The sequence below is a fragment of the Myotis yumanensis genome, unplaced genomic scaffold (assembly GCF_028538775.1).
Source record: "Myotis yumanensis isolate MYYU_CA2020_CCGP unplaced genomic scaffold, mMyoYum1.0.hap1 SCAF_14, whole genome shotgun sequence".
In the NCBI taxonomy this organism is placed as follows: Eukaryota; Metazoa; Chordata; class Mammalia; order Chiroptera; family Vespertilionidae; genus Myotis; species Myotis yumanensis.
The window spans coordinates 24,060,127-24,076,862 of record NW_027223765.1 but is presented as its reverse complement, the minus strand read 5'-3'; the positions used below and the strand labels follow the sequence as shown (position 1 = coordinate 24,076,862).

General features: G+C 45.8%; 2 protein-coding genes across 10 annotated transcripts in view; one reads left to right on the top strand and one right to left on the bottom strand.

Moving 5' to 3' along the window:
- Positions 1-16,736, top strand: part of CAPN7 (calpain 7) — a 54,639-nt gene that overhangs the window by 34,170 nt on the left and 3,733 nt on the right. For 2 of the 9 annotated variants that reach the window (XM_070433376.1, XM_070433375.1), the window contains 3 exons: positions 181-311; positions 2,093-2,185; positions 2,278-4,442. In XM_070433376.1, coding sequence (XP_070289477.1) covers positions 181-311; positions 2,093-2,185; positions 2,278-2,422 — 369 coding nt within the window. In that variant the 3' untranslated portion in view covers positions 2,423-4,442. Of the gene's footprint in view, positions 1-180; positions 312-2,092; positions 2,186-2,277; positions 4,443-5,837; positions 6,896-7,847; positions 8,280-9,945; positions 10,288-10,855; positions 10,973-16,736 lie in introns of those variants that run through there. The other 7 variants (XR_011473684.1, XR_011473685.1, XR_011473683.1 and 4 more) reach the window with 7 other exon arrangements.
- Positions 4,280-16,736, bottom strand: part of SH3BP5 (SH3 domain binding protein 5) — a 66,725-nt gene continuing 54,268 nt past the window's right edge. Inside the window, exons 4-9 of the mRNA XM_070433377.1 lie at positions 15,927-16,091; positions 10,102-10,232; positions 8,951-8,993; positions 8,036-8,255; positions 6,128-6,388; positions 4,280-5,654 (exon numbers count right to left, since the gene is read on the bottom strand). Coding sequence (XP_070289478.1) covers positions 5,443-5,654; positions 6,128-6,388; positions 8,036-8,255; positions 8,951-8,993; positions 10,102-10,232; positions 15,927-16,091 — 1,032 coding nt within the window. The 3' untranslated portion in view covers positions 4,280-5,442. The remainder of the gene's footprint in view (positions 5,655-6,127; positions 6,389-8,035; positions 8,256-8,950; positions 8,994-10,101; positions 10,233-15,926; positions 16,092-16,736) is intronic.

The following is a 16,736-nucleotide window of genomic DNA, read 5'->3' as shown; positions in this document are numbered from 1 at the left end:
CTTAGTATAGCAAAGTAGGCTGGCTGGAATGAAGAGTGACGTTGACTTTCACTGTAGGTGACAAAGACTGGGGGGAGAGGGTGGGGCCAGAGTGGGGAGTTGCCATCTTTGAGGAGATGGGCGGGGGGTGGGGGCGGGGAGTTGTGAAGTTTTGTTAATGCACAGACTTTGTTTTGTTAGATTCATGGAAAGTGGAGTGGTCAGAGTGCTGGAGGATGTGCAAATTTCCAAGAGACTCATAAAAATAATCCCATTTACCAATTCCATATAGAAAAGACTGGACCATTACTAATTGAACTAAGAGGACCAAGGTTTGTGATGAGTAATTTTCTTAATGTTATATTAAAAATGAGCTTAGTAGAACAGAATAGGGTTTTGAAACAGACCTATGCATATATGAATGTTTGATTTATGTTAAAGATGCTATTGCGTAAGGGTGGGGAAAGGATACTCTGTTCAATAAATGGTGCTGAAATAATTTGAGTATCCATGTATCAAAATTGGTAATTAAGATCCCTGTCTAATAGCAGATCGCAAAATCAGTTCCAGGTGGATTACTATAGGAGATACCTCAATAAAAATATTTTTACATGTGCTACATTAGTGGAAAAAAGTCTAGTTTTTTTTAAAATAAAAACTTGAACAGGCATGTCATAAAAAAGATAATCCAAATGGCCAGTAAACCATTGTAAGCCAAAAATTTGAAACAACCCAGATGTATATCAGTGGCACTTAAGATTATAAAATAGTCATAAAATAGTTCTACATAACAATGAAAATAAATTATAGCTACCCACTACATGATGGATAAGTTTTAAAAATAATGCTGAAAAACAGAAGCCAAACATAACAATATATATATTACGTGATTCCACTTACATGATGTCAAGAACAGGCAAAATTAAACTGTTATTTAAGGATGCATACTTTGATAGTCACACTATATACAAAGCAAGGAAGTGATTGAAAGTTTTGTGGGCACAGGCATTGTGATGAGAAAGGTGGATACAAGGGACTTCTGTGGTGCTGAGAGGTTCTGTTGATTTAGGTGGTGTTTGTTCACTTTACAAACTATGTCATAATATATTTTACAATTTTAAAAGGTTTAAAAACTAGAGAATACAAATTAAAAAATAGTACTAAATAAAACTAGGCTTAATTGTGCCTGCTTTACAAATTCAAAAGAAACTAATTCTAATAGGACTAAGCTACTTTTCACAATCATTTTAAAAACCTTTACCAGTCTTCTAGGTGATATAAGGTATCTATCTAATTACCCTTATGTATTTAATTTCTAGATAGATTGAACATGTAAAAATACTTGACAATGTGTATTTTTTCCTATTTTGCTAATTCATGTCTTGCCCATTTTTCTGTTGGAGTTGTCATGTTTTTCATAGGGTATGTCTGTAAGAACATTAACTCCTTCATATATTTGCAAGTATTTTTCCCAGATAAATTTAATAGAAAAAAAACATTTTAAAGTAATCAGTCTTGTTTATTTTGCTGTGGGCAGGAAATCTCACCCAAATAGTAAGTTAATTTTCACTGTATTTTCTTCTGGTTCTTTTTATGATTTTTATTTTTTACATTATACTCTTAATCCATGTGGAATGTATTTTTATATTTGGTGTGAGATACAATTCAATTTTTTATCACCTCATCACCACCTAAATAATACTTCCTTTCCATACTGATTTGGAATGCTATGTCTACCATATGCTAATTACTTTCTTAAATTGAGATTTTTTTCAGGATCTTCTCTCCTGTCCCACTTGTTCTGCCTAATACAATGACAGTATTTTTATCATTTCAATTTAACATTATTATCTGGGAGCCTATAGTAAAATGTAGTCTATTCTAAAGTAAGTTTAATGTATTAATCTTTATGGCTGCAATTTTAAAACAGAAATGGTGTTTTCTATAATTAGTGTAAAAATAGTACATATGTGTTTCAGTGTAGGAAGCTTCCTCCTGAAGCTTTGGAAAGCCTGTACTTGACTTCAATAGTACATCTGCACTTTAGGTATGCTAACTTTTAGGTCTGTATTTGAGACTACTTAACAGTAATTCTGTTTCTTTTTACTGCCAGGCAGTATAGTGTTGGATTTGAAATTGTAACAGTGTCTGTGGTGGGAGACCCTGGTCCCCATGGCTTTCAGAGGAAATCTAGTGGTGACTACAGGTAAGGTTGGCATTTTGATTATATTTGATTTCTACTTTGCTTACTGTGGCATCATCTTCTGTAAGCCTTGTTTTTATTTTCCCTAAATACAGGTGTGGGTTTTGCTACCTGGAATTAGAAAATATACCTGCTGGGATTTACAATATCATTCCCAGTACATTTTTGCCTAAACAAGATGGACCTTTTTTCTTGGACTTTAATAGTATTATTCCCATCAAGACAACACAGCTTCAGTGATGGGGAAATGGCTGCACTTACTGGATTTTATACTTACCAAACAATCAACTCTTCAAATGAAGACACAAATCTGCAGGACACTAAACAGTAAGAACAGAATTAATTCTCTAAAAATGTTACAATGGAATCCGGTGCTCAATTCAGAGTGCTTAGAGAGAATTGTATATAGACAGAATTGCCATAAATTACTTTAGAAGTACCACTTACATGGTTTTGTGTGTCTGTGAATTGGCTTGCATTTAAAAGGGGCCACAGTGTATTTAAAAAGTGCAGATGATCAAAGTTTATACTCAATCACACTGTGATATGATTTTGCTAAGAGGGAACTGAGACCAGATGAGAGGGACATAGACTCATTGAATGGAATGGTAGGCTGGTATAATCTGAACTATTTACATTGTCTTTCTGGCAGAGCATGTTGTAAGGTAAAACCTGCTTGTATTGTGACTCTACTGTGCATCTTGGGCAACTAATTACCAAATGAATTATAGTCACCATTACAGATTTTAATTCTGCATTATTTATGACTTTAAATGTTTGTTGCCCAGATGTTATGAGAGAATAAAGCTTTAAGAAATACTAATTAGCTTAGCATGAAGATGCTCATGCTTAAGAGTGAAGGTTGTTAAAGTTAGTACCTGTCTCCCATTGAATCATGTAAAGAGAACTGAAGTATATATATTCGCTGTTGCAGTCATTTTTTATCAGGTTAACGAAAGTAGTCTGAGACATTGAAGACATCACTGTTTAGTTGGTACTTTTTAATTGCTCTCTAGTTGAGTGCTTTTAATGTTAACAGCACTGTGGAGAAAATACAATTGAGAATTTAATATATTTTAATTGGGATTGCATTCGGAGAAATTGCCAAGATACCAATGTCTTGTGTGTAAATTCCCAGTTGTTTACATAAAAATCCATCAGAGCAGAATGATGCTCAAGATTTTAAAGATCTGAAAATAAGGTGGTATTTTACATCATCTCTTATAATTATCAAACTTATTTTGTATTTGATACCTTTAATTGAAATAAAATGTTTATACTTATGGAAACTGTGTAGTTTAACCTAGAGAAATTGATTAGTAGAGGACTTCATCAAGTATGTTCCATGTAAAAGATTAAAGAACTCATTATTTGCTTGAAAATTCATACTTCAAAAAAAATCTATTCTTTATCATTCAGGACAGGGGTAGATTATTATACTAGTGAGAATTCTCTTTGGTAAATAAGTAATTTTCTATGGCCTTTATTATAAACATATATATGATTTGAACTTCTTGTGTTAAAAAATCTTACAGGATGCAAACTGAACTAAGTTCTAATCTCTGCCCTTAAAAATCTAATGGAGGAGACCTGTTTATGAGCAAGCTAATGTATTGTAATGTTGAATTCTATAAGAGAGCTCCAAACACAGTGCTACAGGTGTATAAGGAAGGGAAATTATTCATTTTGGCTAGACCAAATAGAATAGAATCAGCTGGGGAGCTTTTAAAAACCCAATGCCCAAGCATACCCCAACAATTAAATCAATCTCTAGGGCTCAGACCAGAGAAGTATTTAAGCTTTGTTGAGAACCACTTTCCCAATATAACCACCTTGTCCCTAATTGCTCAGATTTGTAGCAGCAAAAGTAGAATTCAAACCTTGGTAAATGGGGGCTTAAATTATTAAGATCCATAACTTTAATTGAAAATAAGAACAGATGACCACGGCATCCCATGCTCTTCCTATGGCAAGAAATTTGTCTAGAATGGAAGGTTTAGACAAGATAAGGATTTCTCATTTGAAGTCATAGAAAGTTGTCATTTTCTTAAGTGGTTTTTATTACACTCAAGGTATTAAGACAAGTACAAAATAACCTTGTAATTAAGATACTGTATTACTCATTAAAAAAGAAGAAAACACTACAGAATGAAGAGATTTACAAATGACTAAAACATACAAGTTGTGACAATTAACAAACAACCTGAAATGGGGTTGCTCTTTTCCTTTTAAAACAAATAAAATACAGTGCTCTTAAATATGTGTAGCCTTGAAAACATTAAAGAAAAGCAGTCTTAACTTACTATTAGAATAACAGACTCCATTGCATCTATTTAACAGCCTTTGCCAACACATGCCTACTCCCTTTCCTAGCTTTAAGAGACAGTTTCCTCTAAGAAATACTAGTGTAGCATAACCCTTAAATAATTTTTAAAGTTACAACCTACAGAGAAAGTAACACCTTGTCAATCTAGAATAACAGTGGCAACCATTTTCACATGCACTTCTCTTAGAATAAGCCCCCTTGGCTGGTAGGATAAGGTTTATGCTATAGAACCTTTTCTTCCCCAACCACAAATCTCTTTCTATGATATGTCCTTGCTACCCTCACCTCCCCGGCCCCCCATCCCAACATTGGCATTCACCTTTCCCACCCCAAAAAGTGCAGTTCATGGTAACCTTTATAGAAAATGGTGTTAATGGGTGTTTTAACATACATACTTTTTTTAAAAGTCCCTTTCGAACATCAGAGATGATAAAAAATGAATTATGTTCTTGGATTTTTTTAAGCTTTCACTGGGTCAAAAAGGTATGTTCTGAATATCTGAATTTTGTCTTGCGTTCTGTTTCCATTTAGATGCCCTAAGATATAAAAGGAGAGAACATCTCTATTTTCCCAACTGGGGGTGAGAGAAGCAAGCTGTTGACCCCAGCTGGGCTCAGCTTCCCAGCCCCTTTCTTGCTCGGGTTCTTTTGTGAGAACTAGTTATTGCTTCCATAACACTGTTACAGTTAATGTTCCACAAAGACTGCCCTGGTCACAGCCCACCTGCAGCAACAACTCTGCTCTGAAAACAAACCAGCCCAAGAGCTCTTACCAGAGGAAAAATCTTCAGCCTTAAGGTCTCTGAAACCTCACTGGTGCAGTTCAGAGTAAACACTTACGATTTGGCATATATTAAAGGGTTATTGGCACAATGTTCTCCAATCAGTTTCTCATATAAATAGTGGTGTGCACTGGGGCCAGGATCTTGGTTGGATCAGCCTATCTGCACCATTTTTATGTCAGCAATAATCCCATCTCGTCCCTTTGCGCACTGGAGGGAGAGCTGCTTCATCCTGTTTGCCAAGGTCTGGCCCTCAGGGGAGGTGTTGCTTTGGCTCTTGCCACCATCACTGCTGCTGTTGCTAAGACTCCGATTGTTGTTGGCTTTGTCACTTGTTTTATTCTCTGCCCCTTCTGCTCTGTCTCCTATAGAAATGTAAAGATTAAGCGAGTGTTGACAATTCCCAGAGTCACTTAGGCCCAAACTAATCAGCCAACTTAACCCTCTAGAATTTCCCAGTGTTGCCCAACACATACATATAACAGAGGGTTCTCCATCGTATAGCTGCTTTTATTCCTCAGAGCGTTTTCTATTTTCCTTATTTTTAGAGATGAAAATTGTCATATTCGTTTAATAGTTGGGAAACAGAAACCTCTAGCATGTGCTTTCCAAGAAGGACTGTTGTGATGAGAGACAGAACCCACGCTATGGAGCCGGAAGCCCCCAGAACAGGACTTGGAAACTATCTCAGTGATAAACACCGACAGCACATTCACACAGCCCTGGGGGCTCCAAGACCTGGTCACGGTCTAGAACAAGGTCTAGGACAGTGCAGAGATCTGGCTGCAAAGGCAGAGTCACCCGGGACAGCACTACTGGTGAGAGGGCTGCAACTCACCTCGTTCCACCTCACACTCCGGGGAGGAGGCCCCACTGCATTCACTGCGAGGGCCTAATACTGGGAACATCACTCCAAACTCTGACAGGGACACGGGGCTGGGAAGATCCAGGCTGCCGGGCCTCACAACTGCAGAAAACTGGTCGGCCATCCCAGATGGGCTCATGGGTCCTGAACTAAAGCTGGACACAGACTGGGTCTCCGAGTCATCTTCAGACACAAAGTTGCTGCAGTTGTCATCTTCAAAGGCCTCGGAGGCCACTAGGATGAGAGAGAACATCAGTCACACAGGTTCTGATAGCAACCTAATTCCTTAAACACCTCCAGAAGCGTTTGCTGCTGCAGACAGCTAGACACAGCATGGGGACTGCAGAATCCCTGCCACTGTGGGTGCCTAACAAAAGGAACATGACCCTCCCCAGCATGCACGACCCGACCAGTGCAGCTAAAGGGAAGTGGCTGGCAGCTGGATCCCATGCATGTTCAGTGTCCTTGCAGTAACGTCATAGCCTGTGTGCCCTACAAATTAGTGTCAGTAGACACTGCCTAAAGGTAGAAGATGAATTCAGCCACAGATCAGGGACTTTTCTCCACCCCAGTTCCCCTCCCCCCCAAATCCACACTTGCACAGGAAGAGGGCTGGCCCTTTGTAAAGGATCCCCAACAAGGCCAGTCAGACATCAAGACTTTCCTCCACAACAGAAGCAGGAGCTGCTGGGAGAAACAGCCCTGCTTGGAATACCTGCTGGGACCTTTGCTGTCTTCCAGGTACTTCTGATCCCAAAAGACGCACTCAGAGCCTACCTAGGTCACAGTTGGCTGCAGAAGAAAATTCCTTCCCAGTGCTCTGTAATTTCACTTTTAGACCAGAATAACCAAGGCCCAGAGACATGTCATTGTCATGGTTCAAAAGCCACTTCAGCCTTTAGCTAGTTCCCTCTGCCTGCACATAATCCTGCTTATTAGATTTTTCCTCTCCTCCCCTTTCTTCCTCCTTCATCTTTAAAAACAGCCTTGTAGCATCCCATAGATGATTACCATAAATGAGAAATACTGAAATGTTGGGGGCAAAATGGACTCAAATCTGATTCCCAATCCTGTTTCCACTATTGGTTGTATAGCCTTGGTCAAGTTACTTAACCTCTCTGAGCTTCACATTCCTCTCTCTAGAGGGTAAATGAGATGATGCATATCAAATCCTCATATTGTTGATTCTCAGATTATAGTTTCCTCTTCCTTTACTTGGGCCCGGCACTTGAACATTTGTTGGGAAAGAGCCACTAGGGACCATTGCACAGAAAAGGAAGAGGAATTGTGCAAAGACAGTGTTGGAGAGTTTTCATGGTTAACATAAAGGGAGCCACATCAAACCTCTAATACCAGTTTTCCTGGAAAAGGGCTCTCTATGGCCAGACACCAGTGACAGCCACCACTGTGGAATGTTAATTTCATTTAATCCTTACCACCACTCTACAGTAGAGAGGAGGTACTACCATACTCCCCATTCTGCAGCTGAAGAAACAGATATAGAGATAAATCCTTGCCTGCATCATGTGCTAGTAATGATGGGAAGGTGAGGATTTGAATCAAACCTAATTCCAGAGCCCTGTTCCTGGCTCTTTCCTGCAGTGCTTCTCAGACCCTTGTATGTTGTAGTATGCACTTTGAACCTCAGAGAGGAGTGAACATATGACATTTTCCCAAACTTACTTGACCACAGAATCCTGATTTTGAGGAACGCTCAGTAGCAACTTGATGAACACAGCGTTCCACAAAATGTGGTAGTCACCAGAAATAGCCCTCAGTCCTGCCCAAGTGAGGCCCTTCTGTGATGGTGGAGACAACCCCGGAAGCCGACCACACAACTTGCATACGAGCCCACAACTTGCATATGAGCCCCCGACTCACCAGAAACAGCATCTGGCTCAGGTTTGCTCTCTGACAGGTCCTCTGCAGATGTGCTGCTGCCCTCAGCCCCCACGCCGCAGCCCCGAGGCCCCATGGCGCTGGAGCGCCGCCGCTCGTGTATCTCGTCCGAGATCATCTCCAGGTTCTTCAGGGCCGTCTTGTACTCGCCTTTTGCCAGGGCCAGTTTGGCCTGCAGGTCGTCCACGGTCTTCTTTAGTTGCTGGTCAGGAGAACAGGAGGCTCAGTAAGTGAAGGCTGCCCTTGCTGGCCTTGAGATGCTTTTGAATGACAGGTCCACACATGTTTTCTGCCCATCACTCCACTCCAAAACATGACTGAGGATCTGATTATTCTTATCAAAGCTGTCCATGTACCAGATATAAAAGCAGCCACTACCACTTCCAACTCCCATCTGGGTAACAAACAAGCTCCATATCCAAAAACTACCACTGGCAGAACAAACCCAATCAGGGAAACAACAGTGGGTGTCAAATTCACACAGAAGTCCCACATTCTAGCCATTTGGTCCCCAGGACTGTGGTTCTCCAACTTGTATCAGAATACCCTGGAGGGCTCTTGTATCAGAATACCTTGTTAAAGCTCATATGGCTGGGCTCCATTCACAGTGGGCGGTGGGGAACCACTTAGCCATTTGTACTACTAACAAGTTCCCAAGCAATGCTGATGTTACTGGTCCTAGGAGCATACTGAGAACCACTGCCCAGTACAATATAGAAAGAGACTAATCAGCAGATGTAGAGAATGTCAGAGACCACGCAAGACCATTTAGAGGCCTGAAAACTCAGTAAAGAATGTCTCCACTCTCTTGGAGCAAATGAGGTATTTGAAAGTATCACAAAAAGTGGGGCTTTGCATAAAAATCCCATCACCAACAAAACCAAAGGCCACACATACCTCAAGCTGCATGTAGTACTTTGCCTTGAGTTCAAAATAAGGCCTGTGAAAGACAGAAAAAACAAGAGTAATATAACACAATGAAACTCCATGAGGTGTATGAGGCTAGCTCGTCCTTCCAGGATTTAGTGAAATGACGAGGCCACGAGCTGAAGGTGGTGCTCCCAGCTCTGGGGCCTGATGGATACAGATGCCAGTCAGAGGCACTGGGCTCACTCAAGATTTGGGGAATCCACACATGTACACATCCTGGAGCCCCTGCATCCTGGTTCACTTTCCTCTCTGGGGAGGCTGTTTAAGGTCACAGATTGTGCCTTGCAGCTAATGTGGCCGATCTCTTCTAAGGAGGTGGGCTTCCCAGGGATGACCAGCAAATAAGGCTGGAGAAGGGGCTGCCTCAAACACCCTCTTCGAAAAGCTGGGTAAGGGGGAAGCACTGGTCTTCCCCCGACAACACAGCAGAGCCACTGGAAGGACGGGCTCAGGTTGGTCCCCTTGGGCTTTGTCCAGGATAGAAGTATGCGATGGTCTACAGACCCAACCGGGTCATGGGCAAGAGCAAGAACAAGAAATGCAAACATTATACTAGTCCCCTGGGCTCTTGGTCAGCCAGAAGACCCTGGCTCTTTTTAGTGACTCTGGCGCCTGAGCATGAGGTGTAGACCAATACTTTACCCTTGATTTGTTCACCTGCCATGAAGCTCTGGGGCTGTCTTTGGCTGTTGGGTCTAGGCCAGTGGTCGGCAAACTCAGTCAACAGAGCCAAATAACAGTACAATGATTAAAATTTCTTTTGAGAGCCAATTTTTTTAAACTTAAACTATATAGGTAGGTACATTGTTATTAACTTAATTAGGGTACTCCTAAGACTTAGGAAGAGCCATACTCAAAAAGCCGCATGATGGCTCATCTCCACTCTACTGACAGATAAACAGGCCCAGCCAATGGGCCATGGAATGGTTTGCTTTTGAAATTCCTTTTTCTGTGTTCCCCAGGAGCGGCCCCCAACTCAGCATTTGTCCCTCTGGGATAGGAAGCCTGGGCAAGAGGTTCTGGTGAGGCAGGTCCCTAAGTGCAAGGCACATAAAAGGTTGAGAAGATTCGGAAGAAGAGAACACCATATGGCCTCAGACCCTTACACCCAGACTCACTTGGATTTGTTGATGGCTCTCTTGAGTTTCTTCTCCAGCTGCCGCATGCGGCCCATGGCCGCGTTGTACCTGGCTGCCGTCTCCTTGTGCACCAGCTCGCTCCTTGTCTTGGTGTGCTCTGCCTCCATGACCTTCAAACAACAGAAGAGGTCAACCCAGCCAAGCCCAGAACAGTCCCTTGTTGGGGTATATCATTTTTCTAAAATATCCTTTGAGTAAATTAATGGGCAGGCTGAATTTAACTTCCAACGCGAATAGGATTACTTCATCCTATTTTTCTATTTTGGAAAAGTCTTTGTCAGGTAGGACTAAATAGCCAAATTGGCTGTGGTAATGACCAAGAAAGAAAACAAGGAAAAACAAAAATACAATAAAAATGAAGCATTCTCTGATTCAATCAACATCCACTTCCTTCTGCTCAGGCCTCCTGGGTCTAATAGCTTGAGTTCCTGCTTCCACCTTGGGGCAGGCAAATGGGCAAATAGCATCAGTGGGATTTTAGACATCAAAGAACTGGGATACCTAGCAAAGCAGGCATGACAGCATCAGGACAAGGCAATTATCCTTATTGTCCAGGATAATTACGAAGTGTCAGGAAAGTTTATGAAAGACTGAAGTGAGCATAAAAAGTTACTGGGTGTCCTGTCTAGCACACCGTCCCAGGTCATCTCTGGCTTTCATTGTCCTGGAGCTATTTTATGACCCTGTTAAGTTATAGAAAATGGATAGTAATACAGATTATTCTTATTCCTAGAAATGAAGATGAATTCTGTCCTATTGGAGGTGCATCTGATAATACTGATTACCCTGTAAATATTTACCAATTTTGCATCAGTTTATAAATTTGTTTCTGCATCCCTGGTTTTCTACATGAATGTGTGTGTGTTGAATTCTTCTTTGAAATAGTTGTAACATCTTACTAGTTCCCTTCTTAGTTAATGAATTAAAACCTTTGACACAGGAACATTTCATATTAGAGTTATGCTTTTACTTTCTTTAAAATATCTTTTAACAAAGGTTTCAATGCTTGAGATACTTTTTAAAACAATAGAATTAAAACAAAGCCAGAGAAGGGAACTGAGCTAAGCTAACATGCAGTGACATCCTTGCTAAAATGACTTCTCAACCAAGACCAAAGGGCTAGGAGAATCCTTTCTCTTTGCTTCTAACACCAACGATTTCACAAAGAAATAAGATGCACTAAAAACATCCTGTACTTGGACACACTCTTGTCTTACATCTTAGGCACTCAGGATTTACTGGTGTAACCTTAATGAGAACTCAAAACCCAAGCTTATCAGACAGAACACAACATATTGGGAGTGAGCTGTTCCAGTACAAAAGATTTCAATGCAGGGTTCACCTTTAAGGAACTAAGTATTTTAAATTGACATAGAAAAGCTATGATTGGGAGCACAGGGTTTCCTGTACAGTAGAAGCAGGGTTCTCACCAGCTGCACACAGTGCCCTTGTCTATTTCAGCCCTTAATCTAAAGGCTTTTTCTAAAATTAATCACTCAGAACGTTCCAAGCCCTTGGAAATATTACCAGTGAAGACTGAGGTGGCAGCAGCATGTCGCTGGCCCTTGCTTCACCCCCATCAGACCACATCATCCACATACTGTCCCAATCTCCCCCGCCCCACGCACACAGCCTCAGCGCTCAGAAGAGACTCCTCCAGCCCCAACTCAGTCTCCAGGGAGAAAGTCACCAAGCATGACACCTTGGTGAATCTCCTAGGTAACCAAGGAAGCCCTCCCTCAGGCATGGAGTAGGGCATGAGCTGTGTGCTGCAAAGGGTGGGGGAAGAAAGATAAGCGAGGAGGGTGGCACGGGAAGGCTCCACTATGAAAATTGCAGCCACGGGGAACAGAGACACACAAGGAATCGGATAACAAAGCAGTTCCTTCAGGCCTCAGGCACCAGCAGGCTGGGCTGAGCCGGGCACGTGCAACTCACCATGGCCAGGTCTCCCAGGGCCACCCTTGCCCCCTTGAAGCCCAGGCTGACAGGGAACCTGCCTCCATCTCTGTACCACACTCTTCAGTTTTACCATCACACTCAGTTCAGAGCTGCACACACCGACTACGCAGAGACCACCCCCTGGGCAGCCAACCTCTCCGGGTATGCGCACGCCAGTAGCCGTGGCCATCATCCCAGGCAGAGTGGGATCGGACTGCAGGATGGCCGTGGCGGCTCAGGGGGGCTTGCCAGCAGGGCTGCCCTTGAGAGGGGCCTTCAGTGTGTGACATTTGGGATAACGGATGCGAGGGGAGGAAGCATTCGGGCTGAAGTGGGCTTCGCGCAGGCTGCCCTGCCGTCCGTCCTTGCATCCAACCACAGCCCATTGCCCCCTTTACCATCTCCACCAGAGGAGCATTCAGGTGGGAGGAGGGGCGGGGCACGCTCGGCGTCCCACCTCCTTTCTCAGAGCCCGAAGGAAGTAACTGTCCAACGTGCAGAGTCTTGGCCTCCTTCCCGATGGTTTAGTACTTTCTCAACCCAGCGGGGACCCTGTCCTGAGGAGGACCCACAGGTTCTCTCTTCCCTTCTGGTTGCATCTGCCTCAGCCTGCTGGGCTAAGAGGTCAGGCACTCCTGGGGTTCCCAAAACCTACACACCCTCTGGGCCTGCCCCAGCACTGACTACCACCAGTGCCCAGTGGACCTGAGCAGTCAGAACTGGTACTGGACGAGCCTCTAGGACACTTGTAGCCTGAAGCCCTGGGCAGGCAAGAGGGCAGCGGGCACTGGAGAAAAAGGCCTGCTGGGCTGGCTCCCTCCTAGGAGCCCCAGGGCAGATAGGCACCTGGGACCCCAAGGCCCCAGAGAGCCTGTCACAGCAGCCCGAAGGAGATCCTCAAATAGCTGGGGCCTTCCTGCCTGAATTCCCACAGACACTGAGCAGTGTGCCAGCGGGCTGGGCACAGCCTCCTCGCCGGGTCCCATGCCAGCAGGATGGCCTGAACTGACCAGTAGACATCCACCTAGCACGGCTCCTCATGTTCCAGCCTTCCCCTCTCCAAACCCTGAGACATTCCATCCTTGCTTACATCCCCAACATCCCAGGTGTAACTCCCCCAACATCCTGTCTCAAAGACCAGCATCCTCTCTCCGGGGAAGGCAGCTTTCTTATTTCCTCAGAACCTTGGCTCATCCAGGCTGTTTTCTGAGTCTTATTACACCCCTGGGTGAGGGGGGGCCCAGAAGGTGGCTTCTCTCCACCATATGGGAGGGGGCGGTACGTACCCACCAGCGTCAGGAAAGCTGGCCTGGACAGCTCCCCATGTGCCATCCAGGCCTCAGTTCCACGCGCCCAGGCCACCTGCCTGCCACGACTGGGAGGGGAGGCTGACTGCGGCCTTCCCTCTGCAGCAGCTGCCAGTTCATAAATACGTCCTGCCTCCCCATTTCCACGCCACACTTTCCTCCTCTACACTGAGTGGCCAGATTAGTATGACCACCCCATCAGTACTTCATTGACACTTCCAAAAAAATACTGAATACTGAAAACTTGGTAAGCAAATACTCTCAAGGTTTTATTGTTGTTATCTGCATAACCAATTCACTTCATTGTACTGATGGGGTGGTCATAATAATCTGGCCACCCAGTGTATTTCTATCTGGTCTCTTCTGGCAGACATCAGAAAAGCCAATCCTCCCTCCCAGATGCCAGGCCTCCTCTCCCAGAGGGTGAAACGCTATCACCTTCCCATAAAGATGCTTCAAGGCCCAAAGAGACCAAGCTGGAGGGGCTGCTGCTGCCCAAGGCCCCAGGGAGTGAGCAGCAGTAGTAGCCACTCCAGTGACCACTGCTGCTTACAGCTGCCCAGGCCTTCCTAGCCCAGCACTGAGCAGAGAACTGTTCTTGGTCCATCTGTGGCATTGCATGTGGCCTCCCAGAGAACACGAGGGCTCCTGGCTCACTTACAGTCTCCCAGCACGCTGGCTTCAGCCAGGGCTCCAAGTGGGGCTGCTCAATATCACCATACGTCTGAGGGGTACAAAGGGGACACACTGATGGCCTCAGACAAGGAACGTGGGGACCCCAGTGTTCTCCCACTGTGCCTGAGGTGGGGATCAGGCAGCCCAAACCACTGCCAATCATCAAGGCAGCCCTGGACCTGAGTCTGGATCTTTCTCTAGACCCTTGATTAGTACTTTCTGTAGAAGAGGGTGACACGACGCTCCCTTCTCCTAAAGAAACAGGCTTCCCAGAGTATCCACAGGTCAGACAAGACAGGAGACATATTCCAGACCCTTCGTGGTCTCCATCAAGCACTATTCGGCAAGCCGAGCGTGCCAGGCCCCCAAAGCTCTGGGAGTAGGCAGCAGGAGCTCCACGTGGGAAGATGCTAAACCCAGAGGGAGGCTTGCAGCCAAAGCCACACACAGAGCAGCTGCCAGTCCATCAGATTCAGGGAGCACAGCCCCTGCAGGCTGAGTTTCTCCGTGACCCAGGGGTGTGGCCGGGCAAAGCTTTGCCACCAGCTCCGTCTCTTACTGGAGTCAGTTGCAAACTCTCCCTCTCCCTCGGCATTTCAAGGAGCAGCATTTCAGGCCTGTGCCCCTGGGAAGGAATCTGGGAAGAGGACCAGCAGCCCAGGGGGAAACCCTGGCCTGGGACCCAGGCACCTGTTCGCCTGCAGTGGTTACCCCCACAACCAAGGAAGCTTCAGTGGCCGCAGGAGGACACACATCGGGAGCCCTACGTAACAGGGGCGGCCAGAGAAGTCTGGTCCAGCCCCACAAGTCGCTCACTGCACCATCCCAAGAAGCACCATTCCCACCGGGGATGGAGTTGTGTGATACGGTTGTCCTGGAGACACCTCCTTGTGGTACCAGCCACTCACCATCCACTGGGGCCCCGGGACTTACTAAGGGAAAAAAAGGCAGAAACATGTTTTGTTCTTTTTTTTAAAGAGCAGATCAAGTGATTTCTGAAACGGTTTCTTCTGGCTAGTTTGAATCTTCGGTGGGAGTGGAGAAAGGGCAAGAAGGAAAGGCGAGCCCTGGCCCGTTTGGCTCAGTGGATAGAGTGTCGGCCTGCGGACTGATGGGTCCCAGGTTCGATTCCAGTCAAGGGCACAGGCCTGGGTTGTGGGCTCAATCCCCAGTGTGGGGTGTGCAGGAGACAGCTGATCAGTGATTCTCTCTCATTGATGTTTCTATCTCTCTCCCTCTCCGTTCCTCTCTGAAATCAATAAAAAAATTAAAAAAAAAAAAGAAAGGTGACCTCCAGCAAATATCTTGGAAGGAGGGGGAGAGAGAGGGAGAGAGAGAGAGAGAGAGAGAGAGAGAGACCGACCGACCGGGACCATTTCACATCTTTCAGGCTGTGGCTTGTAAATTTCCAAGATTTCCAACCTCCGCTTTGGGTTTTCATCAGCTGACCCAAGAAAGTTCCAGCCTGTGTTAGGCTCTCTGAGCATCATGTCCACTAGGGGGCAGGAGGCCCAAGGCTACACACGCCCAGCCAGCTTTTATTTAAGGAAACACAAGGCCATCTTTAATTATCAGGTCCCCCTGGACTTGAACCACTGTGACAAGTGACACTGAAAAGGGAGAGGCTGCTGGCATGAACTCCTGGCTTTTTCTATTCCTGCCCTGTGATCTCAGAGAGCGATTTTAGGCCACATGCCTGGGAGCCTGTTTCCTCTGCTTGGGGAAACAGCACACGCAGAACTCACCAGAAGCAGGGGCCAGTCTGCATCGGACAGACAAGAAGTAATGTGAGAGACGCCCCCACACACACCCACGGGCACACAGACGCTGACAGACAGGGACACCCAGGTCACCCTCCCCCGGCACACGGCTATGACTCACCCTCTGGGTGGCGTGATTCAGCATCTCCTGCCAGGCCGAGTCGAACTGCCGCTTGTCGTCCTCGAGCAGCCGCTGCTCGGCCAGGGAGATGGTCTCCTTGGCGGCGCGGAGCACCTCCGTGGCCCTCTGGAAGTCCTGCGTGGCTTTCTGCGCTTCCAGCTGAGCCTGGTGAGAAAGGACCCTCGTGAGCCCTCGGGAAATGGCGGGGCTCCTGCTGGCCCAGCACAGCCTCCCAAAGAGGAGGCTGGGAACAGGCCTGGCCCCCGCAGGTCCTTGTCAATGCCGGCTGGGTCGGTGAACGGACAATTTTCACAGCCCAGAACCCCACAGACCAGGTAAACATGCCAAATTCCGGTCAGAGTCAGAGATGGCAAACCAGCCCCTCGGATGACAGGCATGGCCACCCGTGCGTGGCCTGTCATAGAGTTCTCATTTGCTAATGATGCCAAGGGGGATGCTGTGGTCCCCAACCCCATCCCCGCCCAGATCCGGGGCTCAATTCACAGCAAGTCAGAGCAGAAGGTTCCCCAGAGGATCACACACCTACGGCTCCGTTCTACAGGTGGGAACCGTGGTGAGAGACACGGGCCTTCCCAGGCTCACAAAGCTGGTGAGAAGCAGAGCTGTGACCAGACCCTGTGAGTCCCACCCAGTGCTGTCTCTCAGCCAGACAGGCCCCCACCCAATTCACACCCACTTTCCGGGAATGTCAAGTGGAAGAATCAACAGACAAGGCAGCCGACCACGCTGGCTACCACCAGCCACATGTGGCTTCAAGCATTAGAAATGTCTTCAATCCAAACTGAGCGT